Source organism: Salmo salar, chromosome ssa25 (assembly GCF_905237065.1).
Source record: "Salmo salar chromosome ssa25, Ssal_v3.1, whole genome shotgun sequence".
Classification (NCBI taxonomy): Eukaryota; Metazoa; Chordata; class Actinopteri; order Salmoniformes; family Salmonidae; genus Salmo; species Salmo salar.
The window spans coordinates 25,245,897-25,268,079 of NC_059466.1; the positions used below are offsets into that span (position 1 = coordinate 25,245,897).

Genomic DNA, 22,183 nt, shown 5'->3' on the forward strand with positions numbered 1-22,183 from the left:
AGATCTAACACCTCATCTCGCCACACTCCAGACACTATTACTGTAGTAGCAGTAGACCATAGTTCAAATGTATCAATTGTACACAGCACACGTCAGGCACCACACTTTAGTGTTTTTCTACCCACTGACAATCCTCCTAGAAATATATTCTCTGCATTATTTGAGATGTTACAACGTTCTCAGCTAAGGCGTGTTGCTTGCCTTTACCAATCAAACCATGTTTTACCATTGCAATGTGTTGATTGCTGTTGAGTAGCTGTGAACCTCCATTTCCGTCTTTATCAAGTTTGTTCGGTCCATTAGCCGAGTGAAAACTCAAGACTAGGTGGCTGGTGGTCTGTGGGTATTGTGTGTTGCTTTTCTGGCTACATGTAAAAGGGGGAGTGAGAGATGAGCGCCTGCACTTCCTGTGCCCCTTCAAGTGATAGGCCGTTCCAGTGTAACACTTCCTGTGCCCCTCTCAGGTGATAGGCCGTTCCAGTGTAACCAGTGTGGCGTGTCGTTCACTCAGAAGGGCAATCTGTTGAGACACATCAAACTGCACACGGGGGAGAAGCCCTTCAAATGCCCCTTCTGCAGCTACGCCTGCCGCCGTCGTGACGCACTTACAGGCCACCTACGCACACACTCAGGTCAGCTCCTCTACCTCCTCTCTTTTTTGGTTTCTTCCTCTATGTTCTTATCCTCTTCCTCTTTTTTCTCCTTGTCTCACTATTCCCTTTGTCTTGGGTCCATGCTTCCTATAACTGTTTTATTACTGTGGTTACTCCTTAGTATTTATCCTGGTTTCAATAACTTCTAAAATAGTCCATACTATGTTGATGCTATAGAACCAGCCTGTCTCGATGTAACTTAAAGCATGATTTGGTCTGACCTGTGTCTAAGTTTTTGTGACAGATTAGCAACAGACCCACTAATATCTAACCCTGACAGGGTTTTGTATTGTTGGATGGATGCATCTATCTGGGGATTTTTGTGCAGACAGACAAGGGCTGTGGTTAGGCACCCAGGACATGCTGTTCCTATAACCTGCTCAGCTCACGTCTCCTCAGAGAGGAACTCTGTCTGTTATCTGTAGAGATACAGTATGGGGAGACCAGAAAAACACTGCCCTGCTCTAACTGTAACCCACTTTCCTATCTCTGCGTCATAGGCCTCTGTCTCTGTGTTCTCTCCTGCCTCTTCTTTGAGATCCGGGACAGACAACAGTATAACCTCATCTCTAGTGTTGTCCTCTTAGAAGTACTCACATGTACAGTGCATTCGGAAAGTATTCAGACCCCTTGACTTTTTCCATATTTTGTTACGTTACAGCCTTATTCTAAAACTGACTAAATTGTTTGTTTTTTTTCCTCATTAATCTACACACATTACCCCTTAATGACAAAGCAAACACAGGTTTTAGAAATTATAAATGTAAAAACTGAAATATCACATTTACATAAGTATTCAGACCCTTTACTCAGTACTTTGTTGAAGCACCTTTGGCAGCAATTACAGCCTTGAGTCTTCTTGGGTATGACGCTACAAGCTTGGCACACCTGTATTTGGGGAGTTTCTCCCATTATTCTCTGCAGATCCTCTCAAGCGCTCTCAGGTTGGATGGGGAGCGTCACTGCACAGCTATTATCAGGTCTCTCCAGAGTTGTTCGATCGGGTTCAAGTCCAGGCTCTGGCTGGACCACTCAAGAACATTCACAGACTTGTCCCGAAGCCATCCATGCCTTGTCTTGGCTGTGGGCTTAGGGTCAATGTCCTGTTGGATGGTGAACCTTCTCCCCAGTCTGAGGTCCAGAGCGCTCTGGAGCAGGTTTTCATCAAGGATTTCTCCATACTTTGCTCTGCTCATCTTCCCTCAATCCTGACAAGTCTCCCCCAGTCCCTGCCGTTGAAAATCATCACCACAGCATGATGCTGCCACCACCGTGCTTCACTGTAGGGATGGTGCCAGGTTTCCTCCAGATGTGATGCTTGGCATTCAGGCCAAAGAGGTCAATCTTGGTTTCATCAGACCAGAGAATCTTGTTGCTCATGGTCTGAGAGTCCTTTAGGTGCCTTTTGGAAAACTCCAAGCGGGCTGTCATGTGCCTTTTACTGAGGAGTGGCTTCCGTCTGGCCACTCTACCATAAAGGCCTGATTGGTGAAGTGCTGCATAGATGGTTGTCCTTCTGGAACGTTCTACCATCTCCACATAGGAACTCTGGAGCTCTGTCAGAGTGACCATCGGGTTCTTGGTCACCTCCCTGTTCCTGTTTTACATTTTTAATACATTTGAAAACATTTCTAAAAACCTGTTTTCAATTTGTCATTATGGGGTATTGTGTGTAGATTTATGAGCGAAAAAAATTATTGAATCTATTTTAGAATAAGGCTGTGTCTTATGAGGGCATTGGGTCACCACGAGCAGCTTCAATGCACCTTGGCATAGATTCTACAAGTGTCTGGAACTCTATCGGAGGGTTGCAACACCATTCTTCCACAAGAAATTACCATCATTTAGTGTTTTGTTAATGGTGGATGGAAACGCAGTCAGTTGCTGCTCAGGAATCTCCCATAAGTGGTCAATTAGGTTAAGATCTGATGACTGACACAGCCATGGCATATGGTTTACATAGTTTTCATGCTCATCAAACCATTCAGTGACCACTCATGCCCTTTGGATGGGGACATTGTCATTGTATGGGGGAATAGCCATGGTAGCCAAAATAATGGCCTGCCCAGCATTTTTATTAATGACCCTAAGAATAATGGGACATTAATTGCTTAATTAACTCAGGAACCATTCCTGTGTGGAAGCCCCTGCTTTCAATATACTTTTTATCCCTCATTTACTCAAGTGTTTCCATTATTTTGGCAGTTACCTGTATTTCCATGTTGAAGCCAGTAAAAACAACTAGATCGGCTAGGCTACATGTACACTATTTAATAAACTATCTTCAATGGATAGGAAAACATCCATGGCTCCAGGGAAGAGCCATTAGGCCTACAGTGTGCACACATTGCTTTATGCTCATGGAACGAGAGATTTATGATATTCTGCTTCTGACCCGATCCTATTTAGAAATATTGTTGTTGTTAAAAAATATATATTGATTGTTTTCCCTTTAATTTGAGTTCCCCTTTCCTGCAGTCAAATGACCTAGTGGCCTCATGGGTGGAATTTTATTAATACTTTTTAATAGTTTCATAATTAATAAACATTATTTATTTATTTTATGCAGAAAATCTGGTGTTTCTATGTCAAATGATTTTGTTATATTTCAGTCTTCTGTGATATATATATAAAGTATCCTATTGGGATGCAAAGTCAAAATGTAGTACATTTCAACTCTATTTGCGGCAGGTAGCCTAGTGATTAGAGCGTTGGGCCAGTAACTGAAAGGTTGCTAGATCGACTCCCTGATGTAACGGCTGTTGCAAGGAGTAGACCAAGGCGCAGCGTGGTGAGTGGTCATCATTAACTTGTAATAGAACACTTTCAACAAAACAAGAAAACGAACGACAGCTAAACAGTTCTGTCAGGAACATGAACTAAACAGAAAGTAACCACCCACAAAACCCAAAGGAAAACAGGCTGCCTAAGTATGGCTCCCAATCAGAGACAACAATATACAGCTGTCCCTGATTGAGAACCATACCCAGTCAAAACAAAGAAATACAAAACATAGAAAAAAGGACATAGAATGCCCACCCTAGTCACACCCTGGCCTAACCAAAATAGAGAATAAAACCCTCTCTATGGCCAGGGCGTGACAGTACCCCCCCCCCAAAGGTGCGGACTCCGGCTGCAAAACCTGACTCTAAAGGGGAGGGTCCGGGTGGGCCTTCCTAACGGCGGCGGCTCTGGTGCGGGACGTGGACCCCGCTCCACCTTCGGCTTGGCCCACTTAGGTGGCGCCTCTGGAGTGGGGACCCTCGCCGCTGACCCCGGACTGGGGACCCTTGCAGCGGGCCCCGGACAGGCGGGCGACTCTGGCAGCTCCGGACAGGCAGGCGACTCTGGCAGCTCCGGACAGGCGGGCGACTCTGGCAGCTCCGGACAGGCGGGCGACTCTGGCAGCTCCGGACAGGCGGGCGACTCTGGCAGCTCCGGACAGGCGGGCGACTCTGCAGGAGGCCTGGCTCTGGGAGCAGGCAAAGGATTCACCATGCTGGGGAGACATGCAGGAGGCCTGGCTCTGGGAGCAGGCACAGGACTCACCAGGCTGGGGAGACATGCAGGAGGCCTGGTTCTGGGAGCAGGCACAGGACTCACCAGGCTGGGGAGACATGCAGGCCTGGCTCTGGGAGCAGGCACAGGATTCACCAGGCTGGGGAGACATGCAGGAGGCCTAGCTCTGGGAGCAGGCACAGGACTCACCAGGCTGGGGAGAAATGCAGGAGGCCTGGCTCTGGGAGCAGGCACAGGATAGACCGGGCTGTGGGGGAGCACTGGAGATCTGGTGCGTAGGCTTGACACCACCCGTCCTGGCTGAGTTGTCTCTGTAGCCCGGCACGGGCGAAGCGCTGGCACAGGATGAACTGGGCTGTGCTGGGGAATGATGGCTGCCGTGCGTAGAGCAGGCGCAGGGTAGGCTGGACCTATGAGACACACTGGTGGCCAGATGTGCTGTGCCGGCGCACTTCTCCCTGGCTGAGTGCCAACTCTAGCACGGCAACGCTGAGGAGCTCGTATCGACCGCACCGGGCTATAGCTGCGCAATGGTGACACAGTGCGTAACTCAGCATAACAGGGTGCTTGCTTGATTCGTCGCACCTCATAATAAGCACGGGGAGTTGGGCTCAGGTCTCCAACCTGACTTACCCCAGTGCGTAACTCAGCCAACAGGGTGCTTGCTTGATTCGTCGCACCTCATAATAAGCACGGGGAGTTGGGCTCAGGTCTCCAACCTGACTTACCCCAGTGCGTAACTCAGCCAACAGGGTGCTTGCTTGATTCGTCGCACCTCATAATAAGCACGGGGAGTTGGGCTCAGGTCTCCAACCTGACTTACCCCAACTCCCCGTGTGCCTCCCCCAAAAAATGTTTTGGGGCTGCCTCTCAGGCTCCTGTAGCTGACTTGCCTGTTCCTCCCAGTATCGCCGTTCCGCCTTCGCTGCCTCGAACTCCCACTGCAGGCGGCGATACTCCCCAGGTGTTGTCCAGGGTCCCTTTCCATCCAAAATCATCTCCCAAGTCCAGGAGTCCATAACCCTCTGTTCCTCCATACCACGCTGCTTGGTCTTCTTGTGGTTGGTGGTTCTGTAACTGCTGTTGCAAGGAGTAGACCAAGGCACAGCGTGGTGAGTGCTCATCATTAACCTTTAATGGAACACTTTCAACAAAACAAGAAAACGAACGACAGCTAAACAGTTCTGTCAGGAACATGAACTAAACAGAAAGTAACCACCCACAAAACCCAAAGGAAAACAGGCTGCCTAAGTATGGCTCCCAATCAGAGACAACGATATACAGCTGTCCCTGATTGAGAACCATACCCGGCCAAAACAAAGAAATACAAAACAGAAAAAAGGACAAGGAATGCCCACCCTAGTCACACCCTGGCCTAACCAAAATAGAGAATTAAACCCTCTCTATGTCCAGGGCGTGACACCTGAGCTGACAAGGTCAAAATCTGTCGTTCTGCCCCTGAACAAGACAGTTAACCCACTGTTCCTAGGCCGTCATTGTAAATAAGAATTTGTTCTTAACTGACTTGCCTAGTTAAATAAAGGTTAAATTAAAAAAGTATTATTTCTGACATGTTTCAGCTGTCTTTAATTTAAAGCCCATAATCATGTGTGTGAGGTGTATACTTTTAATTTGTTTAACACATCCAAGAAACACTCTGTGTGACCTTGATTTAGCCCACTGCAGTAAAAGGTTTTAAAAACCAAACTTATGTTGAGAATATACAGTGCCTTCAGAAAGTGTTCATACCCCTTGACTTATGATGTTGTGTTACAGTCTGAATTCAAAATGGATACAAAAAAATCTCACCCGTCTTCAAATAAAATGTTATTGGTCACATACACATATTTAGCAGATGTTATTGCGGGTGTAGCGAAATACTCATGTTCCTAGATCCAACAGTGCACCCGATAATGATAAAGTGAAAACATGTTTTTAGACATTTTTGCAAATGTATTGGAAATGAAATACAGAAATATCTAATTTACATAATTATTCACACCCCTGAATCATTTCATGTCAGAATCACCTTTGGCAGTGATTACAGCTGTGAGTCTTTCTGGGTAATTCTCTAAGAGCTTTGCATACGTGGATTGTACAATAAAAACACATTATTGTTTAAAAACAAATTTAAGCTCTATCAAGTTTAAGAGAAGAGACAGCCATTTTCAAGTCTTGCCATAAATTTTCAAGCCGATTTAAGGCAAAACTGTAACTTGGCCACTCAGGAACATTCAATGTCATCTTTGTAAGGAACTGCAGTGTATATTTGGCCTTGTGTTTTAGGTTAATCTCCTGCTGAAAGGTGAATTTGTCTCCCAGTGTCTTTTCAAAAGCAGACTGAAGCAGATTTTCCTATCTTATTTTTCCTGTGCTTAGCTCTATTCAGTTTTCTTTAAAAAAAACTCCCTAGTCCTTGCCAATGACAAGTATACCCATAACATGATGCAGTCACCACCATGCTTGACAGTGTAAAGAGTGGTACTCAGTGATGTCTTGGATTTGTCCCAAACATAACTTAGTAAAGTTCATTTCTTTGCCACATTTTATGCAGTTTAACTTTAGTGCCATATTGCAAACAGGATGCATGTTTTGATTATATTTTAATTCTGTACAGGCTTTCTTCTTTTCACTCTGTCATTTAGGTTAGTATTGTTGAGTGACTACAATGCTGTTGATCCATCCTCAGTTTTCTCTTATCACAGCCATTAAACTCTGAAACTGTTTTATATTCACCATTGGCCTCATGGTGAAATCACGGAGCGGTTTCCTTCCTCTCCGGCAACTGAGTTAGGAAGTACGCCTGTATCTTGGTAGTGACAAGGTGTGTTGATATACAATCCAAAGTGTAATTAATAACTTCACCATGCTCAAAGTGATATTCAATGTCTACTTTTCACTACAAAGATTCAGGCATACTTCCTAACTCAGGGATTTCACCATGAGGCCATTGGTGACTTTGGCCCCATAGGAGAAGCCTTTTCGTTCCATGTAGAACCCTCTGTGTAAAGGGTTCTACATTGAACCCAAAAGGGTTATACCTGGAACCAAAAAGGGTTCTTCAAAGGGTTCTAGAACCCTCTTAGGTTCTAGATTGCACCTTTTTTTTCTAGGAGTGTAGTTATTCCACAATACTAACCTAATTTACAGAGTGAAAAGAATGAAGCCTGTACAGAATAAAAAATATTCCAAAACATGCATCCTGTTTGACACAAGGCACAAAAGTAATACTAATAAAAATGTGGCAAAGAAATTCACTTTTTGTCCTGAATACAAAGTGTTATGTTTGGGGTAAATCCAATACAACACATTACTGAGTAACACTCTCCATATTTTCAAGCATAGTGATGGCTGCATCATGTTATGGGTATGCTTGTAATCCTTAAAGACTGGGGTGTTTTTCAGGATGAAAAAGAAATGGAATGGAGTTGAGCACAGGCAAAATCCTAGAGGAAAACCTGGTTAGGTCTGCTTTCCACCAAAAGCTAGGAGATTAATTCACCTTTCAGCAGGACAATAACCTAAAACATAATGCCAAATCTACACTGGAGTTGCATACCAAGAAGACAGTGAATGTTCCTGACTGGTCGAGTTACAGTTTTGACTTAAATCTACTTGAAAATCTCTGGCAAGACCTGAAAATTGTTGTCTCGCAATGATCAACAACCAATTTGACAGAGCTTGAAGAAATTAGAAAATAATAATGGGTAAATGTTACACAATCCATGTATGGAAAGCTCAGAGACTTACTGCCAAAGGCGCTTTTACAAAGTATTTTACGTAGGGGTTTAAACTTAATTCCACTTTGACATTATGGGGTATTGTGTGTAGGCCAGTGAAACAAAATCTAAATTGAATCAATTTTAAATTTAGGCTGTAACTCAACAAAATGCGGAAAAAGTCAAGGGGTGTAAATATGTTCTGTACATGGCTCGAATGCAATGCAATTATGTCTGCTATTTCTGGAGAAGTGCAAATATGATCTGTAAGATGGTTCCATGGTGTTTGTAAAACATTCATTTGGGAGCATTATAATGGTGAGTGGATATTCCCCCTTTCTCTTTATATTGGATCTTTGTCCAGCGCATTTGAAAAGGTTGGATGTGCGTAAAACCATCCATAGTCTAAGTTGCCTTGTCTGTGTTTAACATATTTACCATGTTTAACATATTTAGCAGATATGGGTCGGGCTATTTAACGAATTAGGCTATAACGGACTAACAATCAACATTGGAGTTGAGTACAATGCAATACATGAAAACCGTAAATAGACAACTTGAAGCAACCACATATTTAACCATGGAGCATATTCTGATTGGCCAGTGAGGTGTCAACCCTCGACATACCCGCAACATTTAAAAAAATCAAAACCCAGCTCTTTCACGCCATCGCCAGCTACTGCGCACATAATTCTGGTTGTGAAAATAGAATAAATATTTCCCCGGACTTATAGCGGTACCAGATTTACCATGGCGTTAAGTTTGTTAAAATAGAGCCCTTTGTATCTCTCTCTCTTTTTCTGTCAATGCTCTCAGACACTCTTTCCATGTCTCTTTTTTTCTCTTTTGACCTTTTTCTAATTTTCACTTCCTGTTTTGTTAGGCTAAATTAATTCTTTACCCTCCTCCAGTCAGTGTAGACGGCACATTTAGGTGTACTGTAGTTCCCTATGCAGTGCTATAGTATGTAGTAGTGCTGTATGAATCCCCTCAGCCTGCCTATACTACACTAGCTGAGGGTTGAATGGAATATTACACTACCTGAGGGTTGAAAGGAATGTTAGGAACTCTTCTGTGGCGTAGGGAGTTGGTTGGAATGGCGTTCTCTAGATGAAAGGCCTCTTCTCCTTTCTCCTCTCTCTCTCTGCCTCTCTCCCTCCGTCTCCCTGCCCCCTGGCACACTGCCAGGAAACAGGTGGAGTGACGAGAGAGGGAGGTTAGGTGTGGGGAGATAGATTGAGTTGGGAGAGAGACAGAGAAACAGAGAGAGAGACAGCGACAGGTGAATGCTTTGATGTATTGTGCAATCCGAGGGGCAAGACAAGAGTATACTTTCCCCTGTCAAGACACAGAGTGGCACTACATGGACTGTGTTGTATCTGAACCCCTCCCAAACACATTGTTAAATATGAATATCAAGTTATTCTTTGAATTGCTGTTCAAATATGTGCAAATGGTTAATCGTGAAGGTGTTTAAGATGCTACATTAAGAGTGATGGGCTCACTCATTTTTGACATTACATGAGACAACAATACGTTTCTGAGAGAGGTTCCTGTTTATCACCCAACTGGATGCAGCCAACTGTATCTGAAGGCAGAGAGAGTTGAGGCTATTTGCATGTTCAAGAATAGCTGCTGAAAGTGGGATTTTTGTGATACATCCAACATCTGCAAATGGCTGGAGGTTTTGTAAATGAGTAATAGCATAAAATGTGTGTGTGTGTGTGTGCGCGTGCGCGTGCATGTGTGTGTGTGTGGCCTATTCCAATATGAAAGTGTGACTGCCCAATCCGGCTGGCTACAGTTAGCAGGTGCTGTGGCCAATATCATTGGAGCAGACAGACAGTTCAGGGTGTTTTTCAATTACAAGGACATTGTATTAGGCTACATATGGAGAGACTCATAAGTAAAATAAAGAAAGTGTTATGTAATGATGATGATCATGACCTGTAAATTACATGATAATGCCATTGCTAGTATAAAGCTTACTCATGAACCACAGTTTCAAATACACTAAACCAATTGGCATTCACAGGCCACAAAATTGCATTAAGACAAGTAACCTATACAGTCATTTGAGATCAGCATGAAAAAACGTAAGCCAGACGTTCACACACTCACCAATATTTCCAATCAATTCCCATAGACTTAGTGAAATGTTGCCTAAGCCTATCTGTGTCTTACTTTCAAAGTACTTGTCAGACTGAAACATGTTATTCCCACAGTAACAGGTCAGGGAGTTTCTAGTAACTGGTGTCACCTCTGGTACTAGAATATTTTCTCACGTGAACGGCACCTATTTTGGGCCAGTGTCTGGGCCACTGCTTGGTGTCGTCTGGACAACAGTTCCCCCTTGATGACTCATCCCGAAGACTTTCAGAGCCTTGTTTCTACTACAGAAGACTTTGAGTAGTACTTTTCAGTAGATTCAGCCTTTAGTTGCCAAATCACGGTGAATGTATTCATTCATTCATGAGTAATTCATGAGTGAGTGAATGATTGAAGTACAGTTAATAAATGAATGGCGGAAGATTGGAAGGAAGGGAGGACGGAAGGAAGGATCAATGGATGGACCTTCTCTAGGGGAAAGCTAGAGGAGGTTTTGCACAGTCTCACCAGCATAGACTCCATCAGAATGGAACTGGCAACATGAATCACTCCCCACCTCCAGCTGCTGAGGAGAAACACAGACGTTGTTTAGGTCTGACGTTAGAGTTATTTTCCTTCTTCTACGGGATCTGTGTCTGTGTACAGCAGGCCAATTGAGTTGTGCACCATAGTAGTAGTGATGGGCTCCCGGAAGAGTTGTAGGCTTTACCAGTTGTTCCAGGGCGTATGAAAGGCAAATGTGTGTATTCGAGTATTTTGGTATATCTCGCCTGCCCACACCTTCTCTGTCTGGTTTGTAATGATGGTGTGTGGGATCCCACTAATGGAACATTATCACTCCATGAGCTCATAGCCCTGCTCTAGTTTCTGTGTTCTCCACGGGTTCTATGTGTTTACTAAAACCTCCTAGAGAGTTCACATAGAATTGCGTTACCGGTCTGTTTATGTGAGTTGATGAATGAATGAAATTAATCGTTTTTTTCCTTTGATGTCATTTCTCTAATTTAGTGGGTAAACCACACAAGTGTGACTACTGTGGGCGGAGCTACAAACAGAGGACGTCATTGGAGGAGCATAAAGAGCGCTGCCATAACTACCTTGAGAGTGCTGGCATGGATCCCACCTCTGTCACTGGGCCTTATCCAGGTGAGTGTGAATGTCCTGCTCTGGTACAGAGACCTGCTATATGGTATCTCTGTTGATGGCATAGACTCAAACATTTGCTTTCTCTTTTTGCACCTTTTTTACACCTTGCACTTTAACCTTTAATCATTTATAATTTAGGTATGAAGTTAAATTAAAGATCATTTTAGTTTCTCTTCCTACTTCCTTTTTATAGGTTGTGTGACTATCCTGTGAACTCTACTTATGTTACTTTTACACACCAGCCACCTACAGTACTACAGTACTACCTAAAGCCTTGGTGCAGACCTCTCACACACTCTCATCCTCTGACCCCTGACCCCCAGGTGAGATCCCTAAAGAGCAGAGGCCCCTGGCGGAGGCCGCTGCCATGGCAACATTAAACCGGCCACCTGTCATTGAGAAACTGCAGAGTAACGTAGGGAAGAGGAAGAGTACCACTCCACAGAAGTTTGTGGGTAAGCATCATTGCATCACTTCCTGTCTGAGAGCCCCATAATGTGTTCACCATAAGGATCACTAACTCACAATTATTAATTGTAGCTTAGATAATTATTGTATATAAAAGGACAATAACTAATTTGTAATTTTCATAATTATGGTATTAAGGGTATCAATAGGGTATTTATTTAATCCCATTTTGGGATTGAATTTGACCTGTTCTGTTGGATTAAATTCAGTTTACAGTTTTGACTGTTTATTTGTTATGTTCAGTTCAACATACAGTCACTGCAACAGAATGAGTGTATACATGCAAAAAAGGAATTGAATTGCGTGCCTGGGCAGAGGTACATTGAAACATGATACTGTTGTTTTGCATCTAACAGATGACCTTGACTTAATGGTAGAAATGAAGACACTATTCACATACTGCACACTTTAGTTTTATTAATGTAGATTTCACATTTCAGATCTGGTTGTTCCACTCTGAATATTTCTCAATCTTTTCATTTGTAATTTTAACATTTTGATAATTTTTTAATACATACATTTGAAAAATATATTTGTTTTGTATTACGAAACAATTGTTACGGTGTTGCAAACATTTTGTTGGCATATAACTGGCAATTTTTGCATATTAGCGTGGAAGACAATTAATTAGTTTTTATTATTTACTGCTCTATTAGATAGAGGAAAAGATCGAACGAGACACAGAGAGCGGATGAGAGCGACGAGGACATGTTTTCACTCTGTGGTTTGTTACACCTGTATCTCTGCAATAGCTCTTATCGAGAGAAGAGCAAAACAGCTCACCGCATCCCTGTTTTGGAGGGGTTAAACAGTGCATTCAGATGGATGGGGCTTTCCACTATTAAACAACACAAGAGAAAATACAATAAGACGAAAACAAGAGAACTTTGATAGTGTTTAGCTTATTAAAAAATGGAAAGGTTAGACACGCACACAAAATTAAGGCACTCTTTCATATTCTACAGAGTTACAGTTGTATGTATTCTGTATTATCCAATGGTGTCATTCGACCGGACAGTTTCTCTTACGGTGAGCTTATGCATATGTGAGTTTCATTGTGGTAATATGCAAGCTGTGCTCTGCAGGTGAGAAGATGATGCGTTACAGTTACCCGGAGCTGAGCTATGAGATGGGTCTGAAGTATGAGAAGGAGGCAGAGCTGATGCAGGCTCACATGATGGACCAGGCTATCAACAACGCCATCTCTTACCTGGGCTCTGACTCCCTGAGACCCCTGGTCCACCATCCCCACCCCCATGGTCCCCACGGTCCACAGCCGTCTCTTTCTATGGCTGAGGTGGTACCCATGGTCAACCCCCTCTTCCACCACGTCTACCCTCTGGGGTCAGGGCTGCGTATGGACGGACCGGGTAGCCGCGACGCCCCACCTCATCCTTCACCTCTGCCTCCACCTCCTCCTGACTTCCATCCCTCCTCCAACGGGCCCATCGCCCTCACCAGACCCAAGCAGCACCACCCACAGGGTACCAGAGAGGAAAAAGAGTCTCCTAGCAACAGTGGGCTGGACTCGGCCGACTCCGCCCAGAGCAGCCCACAGGATAGGCTGGGTTACCACTGGAACAACCCCCACCACCGTCCCAGATCCATCCCAGCATACGGCGGCAGAGAGGAGGGGCGAGGCGGGGCTGAGGTGGCCCAGGGAGTGGCGGCAGAGAGGCCTATAAGTCGGGAAGGGGTGCGTGTGTTTGGGCGAGAGGGGCGGAAGATGAGGGTGTTCCAGTGTGAACACTGCCACATTCTCTTCCTGGACCATGTCATGTACACCATCCACATGGGTTGTCATGGTTACAGGGACCCGCTGGAGTGCAACATCTGTGGCCACCGCAGTAAGGACCGCTATGAGTTCTCATCTCACATCGTCCGCGGGGAACACACCTTCAACTAGAGGGCTGGACTGGACAGGAGCCACCACTGGTCCCTGCCCCATCCCACCTCAGGACAGTGATGTTGAACTAACTGTGTGTGGTCAATGCAACCAACCAGGAGAGAGAGAACTAACCAACATTTGCTGCAGCATAATGATACTAGCTATATATCATTCCAAACAAATATATGAAGGTCTGGGCCAAATACACATTTTAATTTTACAAGGTGTTTTGAAGAATTTGAGGTTGAGATATGTATCTCAAGTGAGGGATTTTTTGGGGGAGTGAAGAAGATCACAAAGAAGTAGTACACCTAGACAGTTTTGTCATGGTGTGTCTCAGATTGTCACAGAGCAGCTAATACTGTGAGTAGTTCTATTATAGTTTATCACTGTTCCTTTCTTGCTGAATAATGTACTGTTGGACTTGTTCATTGCCACATAGACTGCCATGTAAGGACTCAACTTATCAAGGGGGCTTTCCATGACCCCACCAACTGAACCATACTTTAGAATATAATATTCTTTCTTGCATGATTTCTTGCAACAGACTGTATATCTCCTCTGTCTTTCTAACTGCTAACTGCACAGGCGGGTTGTCACACTAGCCACATTAAAGAATTACATTTTCTGCAGAGGGAAAGAGAGTAGTGAGAGAGAAAGAGAGAGAGCAAGAAAGAAAGGGAGAAAGACAAAGAGAGAGACAAAAAAAACGACAAATATGGAAGAAAGTGAGGGAGAGGGAGAAAGAGACGGAGAGAGAGAGACAGAGAGAGAAAGAGAGTGAGACAGAGAGAGAGAGATAGCGAGACAGAGAGTGTGTGTGAGAGAGAGAGAGAGCGAGAAACAGAGACGGAGACGGAGAAACTTACTCATGATTTACCTTTTCAGACATTGTCTACAGATTTGTTATTGTTTCGTTCATTACCCTAGCTAAATATCTGTTTTCTGTAGAACAGTTCCTGTAACCTTCTCAGTTTCACAGCACTTCACAGAGGAAAGGAAAAGCACTGCACTGCAGCCCGCCTCCTCCCTAAACCTGTTCTTTCACTAGCAGCCTGATGCCTTGACGGATGGGGAGGACGGAAAGGGATTCCCAGTTTTGAAGCCAATCCCTGTTTTGATGGTTCAATAGTAACTTCAAATCTCCAGCTCGCAAGTTGCCTTTAACCCACTCATGTGTCTTATAGTAGACAGGCTGCTTTCTGCAAGCGCCATGTCAGTGCATGCGCTCTACTCCTCGGTTGGGATCAATGCCATTTTAATTCAGTTAATTTAAAAAAATCTATGAGGAAAATTGGAATTTGGATTTGCAGTTTATTTCTTACATTGATAGAATTGGAATGGCATTGATACCAACCCTGCTGTGCATTGCATGTGAATGTGATGTGGAAAGCATTGTGCCCAGTACAATTAAGCTGATGCACTGGTACTGTTTCGTAGATAGATAGCAGTGTGGTTTAGGGTTTTTTAGAAGTAAAATGCCAGTGAACGGTGATGGTATGTATGTGGATCAAATAAAATAATCTATGTGCACTTGGACAAATGCTTAAGACAATGTACATGTTGCTCTTTTGATAACAAATATTTTGCTGGCAAAATATGTAATGTCTCTGATGTTGTGTTTATTATGCGTCATATACCATATTTTGAATTGCCACAGTCTTTTGCCCTGATGGTCTTTGGCCATAGGAATGGCCCTATATGTATATGGCCAGGCTCAGTTCATTGTTCAGTTCAAACTTCTTCACTCCTTCTGTATGTTATGTGGTACGGTATGCAACCTCCCCAGTCAAAGTGGCAGCTTATTTCTCTTTATATTTCAAAACACATACTGTACTTTTATTGCAACAGCTTATTGTTACTGTAAAGTATTGGCAATCGTGTTTGTTTACATCTTTTAGCTATTGTAGTAGCTATTACATGCATTCTGCATTCCCTCAATGCATTATTCTTTTTAAATGAAAGCCCCTATTTTGTATTTACTCACAGCTTTATCTTTGATAATTCATATTTCTATAGATGTTCTAATGCACCGGTATAGGCCTATTCAATGTTATGTCTTCAATCTACTGTATGTCCGCCTATTGTTTTTTTTAAAACAAATCCAGAATCATTACTATTCTTTTTGAAGCAAGCATGGATGCTAACAAATAGTTTTAGAGTATTTGAAAAACTTATGTCAGCCCACCTGTAGCAAAGTGCACACTATTGCTTTACTATCTGTTATGAAATAATTGCTGTAGGGGCATTGTATGTTTTACTTGTCATTGTAGATAATCTTACTGTATTCTGATTTGTCCCATGTGTACATCAATTGAGGGAGACAATGTGAGCACCAAGATTAGACTTTTTAAGAATTTTCTACATAACAAAAAGTCAGACTACCGCACCGGGAAGAAAAATAATAGATTATTGTCTGTGAAAGTGAGATCGATATTGTAGTTACATTTATTTTTCTGGATTTTTTTTTTACTACAGATGTAGGATCTTAATTTGTTCACCCTGTTGTAAGAGAACTTTCCTGCAATGCATTTGAGGTTTAAAAAGGCTTCCAAAGTTAGTAATTTCCCCTTAGAAATTTCAGACTTGTTTTTCCCTTACGAAAAATGTCAATCCCTACAAAAATATCTATTATTTATGCTCCACATAATAATTCACATTTCCTGTTGCTGCAGGATTATTTTCCTGCTTTAGCAAACTGGCTCAAATTAAGATCCTACATCTATATGTGTCTATGGAAAGGCCTTAGCTCATAAAGTGCTTTCCCACTGTGCACAGGCATCAATTCAACGTCCATTCCACGTTGGTTCATTGAAATGACGTGGAAACGACGTTGATTCATCCAGTGTGTGCCCAGTGGGTTGTAGGGGCATTGTATGTGGGTTGTTTTGGAGCTGTATGATCCGTCTTACCTCTGTAAGTACTGTACAACCTTGTTAAAGAGTGATAAATATAATGTTGAAGCATTGTGTGTAAATATATCTGGAGGCTACAAACTATATATGAGCCTATATGAACACAAAGAAGAAGTGATCTTATTGACAGACTCCACACTCTTAGATGAAGAGCATACTTGAAGCAGAATTAGTGACACTCGATTGGGGTGTATTTTATATGTACTAAAAACTGCACTGGATTTCAATTTTTCTTGGTAAATGTAAAATTTGAATTGTTTTGTAAAAATTATGTTTTTTATTATTATTACATAACAAGTGCTAACGAACAATACTGGTAAATGAGCGGGTTGCTGTGTACTTTTGTGTACATAATATGAATGGTGAATATTCTGGCACTATATTAAAATGGGTTAGTAATGTGCACAGATACGCACTGATGATGAAATTATTATCATGTGGGGGTCTCAGGTATTTGTATTCTATGTACTTCTATACACTGTTGTATTTCTTCCAGTACATCTTGGAATACATCATTTCTTTATCAACAAAATCTCAAAATCATAATTTGGGGTATTGCTTAAAAAAATTAAAAATGTAATTGTATCACAATCATTTAACTTGCACGTTTACGTTGCCGATAGAAACACCAGCCACTCTGCTTGTATACAAGCATGTTTACAGCTTCAAATTATGTTCATTGAAAGAAGAAATACATCTCTTATTAAGGACTCTTGCTCCTTTAATTCTATATATGACACAATATTGCTTATTAATTGCTTTAATTAATAGGTCAATCTCTGAATTTGGTGGATTACAAAATTCAAATACCTCAAGAGAATATTGAGGTATTACCAAAACCAATGTTGCTAATATCGTTGACATGAGAAGAAGATACAGGGCTGGAAATGGCTAATATATGTTTATAAGGCATGGGCTTCCCACTTTTAAAGTATAGATTTTACTTATATGGATGTCAAGATGTTTACAATATGTACTAGTTGAATATCAGCATTACCTGTTTATATGTTAAAATACAGTATATACACATACAATCTATGTATTTTAATACCTGCAATTCTGCATATACAGTAAATGTGGACACAGGATTGTAAAAAGATGTAACCCGTTCTTGGTCCTCACCTGTGACCCAGTAGGACTGTCTCTCTCACACCCTGTTCCCACTCAGGTTGTTTCAACTGATGTTCAACACATTCGACACAATGGTTATTTATGTGACAACGAAGAGTCTGCACATTTCTTTTTTTATACAATCAAGGTGTGGTGTCTCCCCACAACCCTTGAGTATTCATGTTTGTGCATAAAAACCCTCAGTTGTATCTCAACCGTTGTTCCAAATGTGCGGTACAACTCAAGTGTGTAGGGGGCCATTCAGCCAGACTCCCGTGGGCGAGAAAAGACTAAGTGGCCCCTGGCCTCCCTGTGCTAAGATGAACCATGGGTTTGAGAGAGACTTCCTCTGTGATGTTTCTCTGGCATTTGGGCAACATGCGGCCTGCTTCTTGTGCTACGGATCCAGTGTGAAGATACTGTACAGTAAGTGTTGTTCAGAGGTGTTGGGGACACAGCAGCTATTCACACACATTTGTGCTGTGGATAGGCTCAGCCAAGATCTGACAGAATCAACCCCATGACAGTTCATCAAGTCAGGCAGCTCAGTAACACTACTGAAGCCCTCCTCTGCAATCCTGAATGATCCTGAAATGTCCAAATAAACTGAGCAGATCTAAGATGTGACCCTGTTGATTCATCTCATCCCAGAAAGGTTACTGCAGTTTGGCTTTGTCTAAGCTTGGAAAATAACCAGCAGTTTGGATGGATGGATGGCAGGTCATTCACACTAGGCACAACACATGGTTTCAACATGGATAATTGGGTAATATTTGGTTGAGATACTGATCATTGAGATTATAGCCTACAGTATATTCACCCACCCAAAACGAAAGCCAAAAGTTAGTTGATTTTCCAATGTGTTATCACTATACTTTCAACCATCTAAAAGCACAACCAATTTCCAATGGAAAAACAATGTCAGATTTTTGGTTCAGAAGTCAACTCAATTTCTATCACTGCGCTTTCAACCATTTTAAACCACAGCAATATTCAAATGGAAATAGAATATCAGATATGTTTTATTTTCATGTAATAGATTAATGTGTTATCCCTGTGCTTCATCTAATAGCAGAACCAAATAACCTAAATTGCAGTTGAGTTAAAATTACATTAATAGTACATGGTGCAAGTTTTCAAGACCGGTCAAGATTCTGCAAAGGTGATTACAGCAATTGTGAAGATTACAGCAATTGTGAAGATCTCCACAGACCTGCGACGACCTATACATTTTGGAACATGCACGCTTTATATGATTACAAAGAAATATATAGTTACAGTAACTCAAAATGTGGCTATTTTTAAGTTTGAATGTTACATCACTTTGTAAGAAAGTGTTAACTTTAGTCTATGAACTGTATTACAAAAGTAATATTGAATTGTGTTTAGTTTACAACTCAACCAAATATCACAATTTTAAGGAGATGTAGCTCTATAAACTGCTTGGTAGTTTGATCTGAGCCACTGGCTTAATCCCATTTTATAACTTTTATTGTTGGTTGAGTTGGAGATGTGATTCCAACAAATAATATGTTAACTTGTCGACAAGTTAGTATACTATTTATTGTATTTCAAAACTGATATTGAATTTTGTTTGGTTGTCAATGCAACCAAATATCAACATTTGAAGGAGATCTGCTTGGAGAGTTTCGTCTGTGCCACTGATTTAGTCTGGCTTTAATTCCAGTTTGTCTACAAATTAATAATGTGCACTGAACAAAAATGTAAAGGCAACATGTAAATTGTTGGTCCCATGTTTCATGAGTTGAAATAAAAAATCCTGTAAATTGTCCATATGCACAAAAAGCGTATTTCTCTAAAATGTTGTGCACAAATTTGTTTACATCCCTGTTAGTGAGCATTTCTCCTTTGCCAAGATAATCCATCCACCTGACAGGTGTGGCATACCAAGAAGCTGATTAAACAGTATCGTCACTACACAGGTGCTGTCACGACTTCCGCCGAAGTCGGTCCCTCTCCTTGTTCGGGCGGCGTTCGGCGGTCGACGTCGATCCACTTTTCATTTTCCATTTGTTCTGTCTTTGTCTTACACACCTGGCTTCACTCAACCAATGACTTGTTTATTATTTAACCCTCTGTTCCCCATGTTGTGTTTGTGAGTGATTGTTTATTGTAATTCGGTCCGTCTTTGTGGGCTCGTTATGTTACTTTGTATATTTGTCTTTTTGAGTAAAAGTACGTTGATTACTCATAGCTGCTGTCCTGCGCCTGACTCTCTACACCAGCTACACACAGGACCCTTACAGGTGCTCCTTGTGCTGGGGACAATAAAAGGCCACTCTAGAATGTGCTGTTTTGTCACTCAACACAATGCCACAGATGTCTCAAGTTTTGAGGGAGCCTGCAATTGACATGCTGACTGCAGGAATGTCCACCAGAGCTGTTGCCAGAGAATTGAATTTTAATTTCTCTACATCTTTTTTGAGAATTTGGAAGTACATCCAATTTGTAGACAAACTCGAATTAAAGTCAGACTTAGTGGCAGAAATGGAACTATCCGAGCAGACAATACATCACCTTCAAATGTTGATATTTGGTTGCGTTGACAACCAAACACAATTCGATATCACTAAATGTCATTACATTTTAAATCAACCAGAGTTTGAAACCCTAGGCCTATGTTTAGTTGAATCCTGGGGTTGAATTTAAACAATAGCTGTTGATGACTTTGCAAATGTTATATAGGCTTAAATAACATGCATCATTGATGGTATGAGTGTTAAAGTATTTTTATTTAATCTTTATTTAACTAGGCAAGTCAGTTAAGAACAAATTCTTATTTTCAATGACAGCCTAGGAACAGTGGGTTAACTGCCTTGTTCAGGGACAGAACGACAGATTTGTACCTTGTCAGCTGGGGGATTCAAACTTGCAACCTTTCGGTTACTAGCCCAGAGCTCTAACCACTAGGCTACCCTGGTCACATTTCATTTTCTCTGTTAAACCTATCCTTTGAAATGATTTTGTTTTTAAGTGGAAGTCAACAATAATACTCACGATAGCACATTGGTTATAGTCAGCGACAAATATCATAGCTAAGCCGGGCTTAGTTAAGACCCTGGATGGGAGACCAAAAGGTATCTGTAGATAGATCAACTTCCAGTAGGAGGTGCTGCCTGACTATTCTTTTTTTTCTGATAGTGGAAATTCCACTTCACAATACGTTGACAAATTACGTTGAAACAACGTTGATTAACCAGGTTTGTGCCCAGTGGGTTGTCTTGTGAGTTTGATGTTACAGTAGGAGGTTCCAGATATCTTAAGCCCAGATATAGCCGCTCGGTGGTTGTGCAATCTCTACCTGGTGACTCCTATTCCTGTTTTTCCTGCCTGGCTATGGGGATGTTAGGGCTGGTCTGCTAAACCATCTCTCTCTCTCTCGCTCCAAGACACACCCAGCACACATCACAAGACAATACAGCAACAGGCTGTACACTGCTAGAGAAATGGTGTGAGAACCAAAAGTGGTTCTATGGCTAACCCAGGTTACTGTACCTCTCTGTGTGTGTGTGTGTGTGTGTGTGTGTGTGTGTGTGTGTGTCTGGTGATTGACTGATGTTACAACACATCACAGTGTCAGAGCCATGTCAGTAACAATAGGGAGTAGTTCGGGGAGGGGCCTCCAGACAGGAGCTGTAACACTGGGGAGTGTTGGAGTGTTGTTAGGGGAATCCACAGGTGTAGGCATTCATCTGGTGCTACACTGGATTAAACAGGAAACAGTTGTCTGTTCTCACAGGACTGTCATTGTTTAAAAATGAACCCATCACACAGAGTGACAGTGGAATGTTATTTAATCTGGGTGTTGAACTACTCATAGTGTCCAAGCCACCAGCTCCTGCCATTGTGCCCTTAAGCAAGGGGCATAACCCGAACCCTAAACTGGTCCAGGGGCGCTGCACTAGTCTGCAACTCACCCTGTGCTCCAACCTCTTCGTGGGAGAGTTTGTGTGTCTAGGGTTAGGGATATGATAAAGCAACAATGCAAAGACCTGGTGTCAGTGCAAAGGGCTGGTTTGTGGTCAGGCAGCTCAAAGAGCGGGTGGAGAGCTACATGTGGGGAGGATGTTGGACTGTGGGGGAACTTCCACCTTCCTGCCTCTGCTGTGGGCCAAACAACTTGCAGAGAGAGAGAGGGAGTGTGTGTGAGAGTGAGTGAGTGAGTGAGTGAGTGAGTGAGTGAGTGAGTGAGTGAGTGAGTGATGGATAGATGGATAGATAGATAGATAGATAGATAGATAGATAGATAGATAGATAGATAGATAGATAGATAGATAGATAGATAGATAGATAGATAGATAGATAGATAGATAGATAGATAGATAGATAGATAGATAGATAGATAGATAGATAGATAGATAGATAGATAGATAGATAGATAGATAGATAGATAGATAGAAAGGGAGATACTGACAGAGAAGGCAAGAGAGAGAGAAAGAGAGAGAGGGACGTACAGACTGTCAGACAGACAGACATGTAAAAACAGCTAGCTGGAGCTGGTCTGAGTGGTTGGCTTCTGAGCCCAAACCCGCTATGACCTTCATGCTGATTTGACTTGGTTCTGCCCGTTATAGGGTTGTCCGGTTAGAACACGATGGTGAGGCCCATTACTGTCTTAATTGTCACCACCACACA

General features: G+C 42.3%; 1 protein-coding gene across 4 annotated transcripts in view; it reads left to right on the forward strand.

The window, feature by feature from the left end:
• The window catches only part of ikzf2 (IKAROS family zinc finger 2), a 34,528-nt gene extending 17,613 nt beyond the window's left edge, over positions 1–16,915 (forward strand). For all 4 annotated transcript variants that reach the window (XM_014173737.2, XM_014173735.2, XM_014173736.2 and 1 more), the window contains exons 5-8: positions 465–632; positions 11,009–11,146; positions 11,470–11,601; positions 12,700–16,915. In XM_014173737.2, coding sequence (XP_014029212.2) covers positions 465–632; positions 11,009–11,146; positions 11,470–11,601; positions 12,700–13,520 — 1,259 coding nt within the window. In that variant the 3' untranslated portion in view covers positions 13,521–16,915. The remainder of the gene's footprint in view (positions 1–464; positions 633–11,008; positions 11,147–11,469; positions 11,602–12,699) is intronic.
• The last annotated feature ends 5,268 nt before the right edge of the window (positions 16,916–22,183 follow it).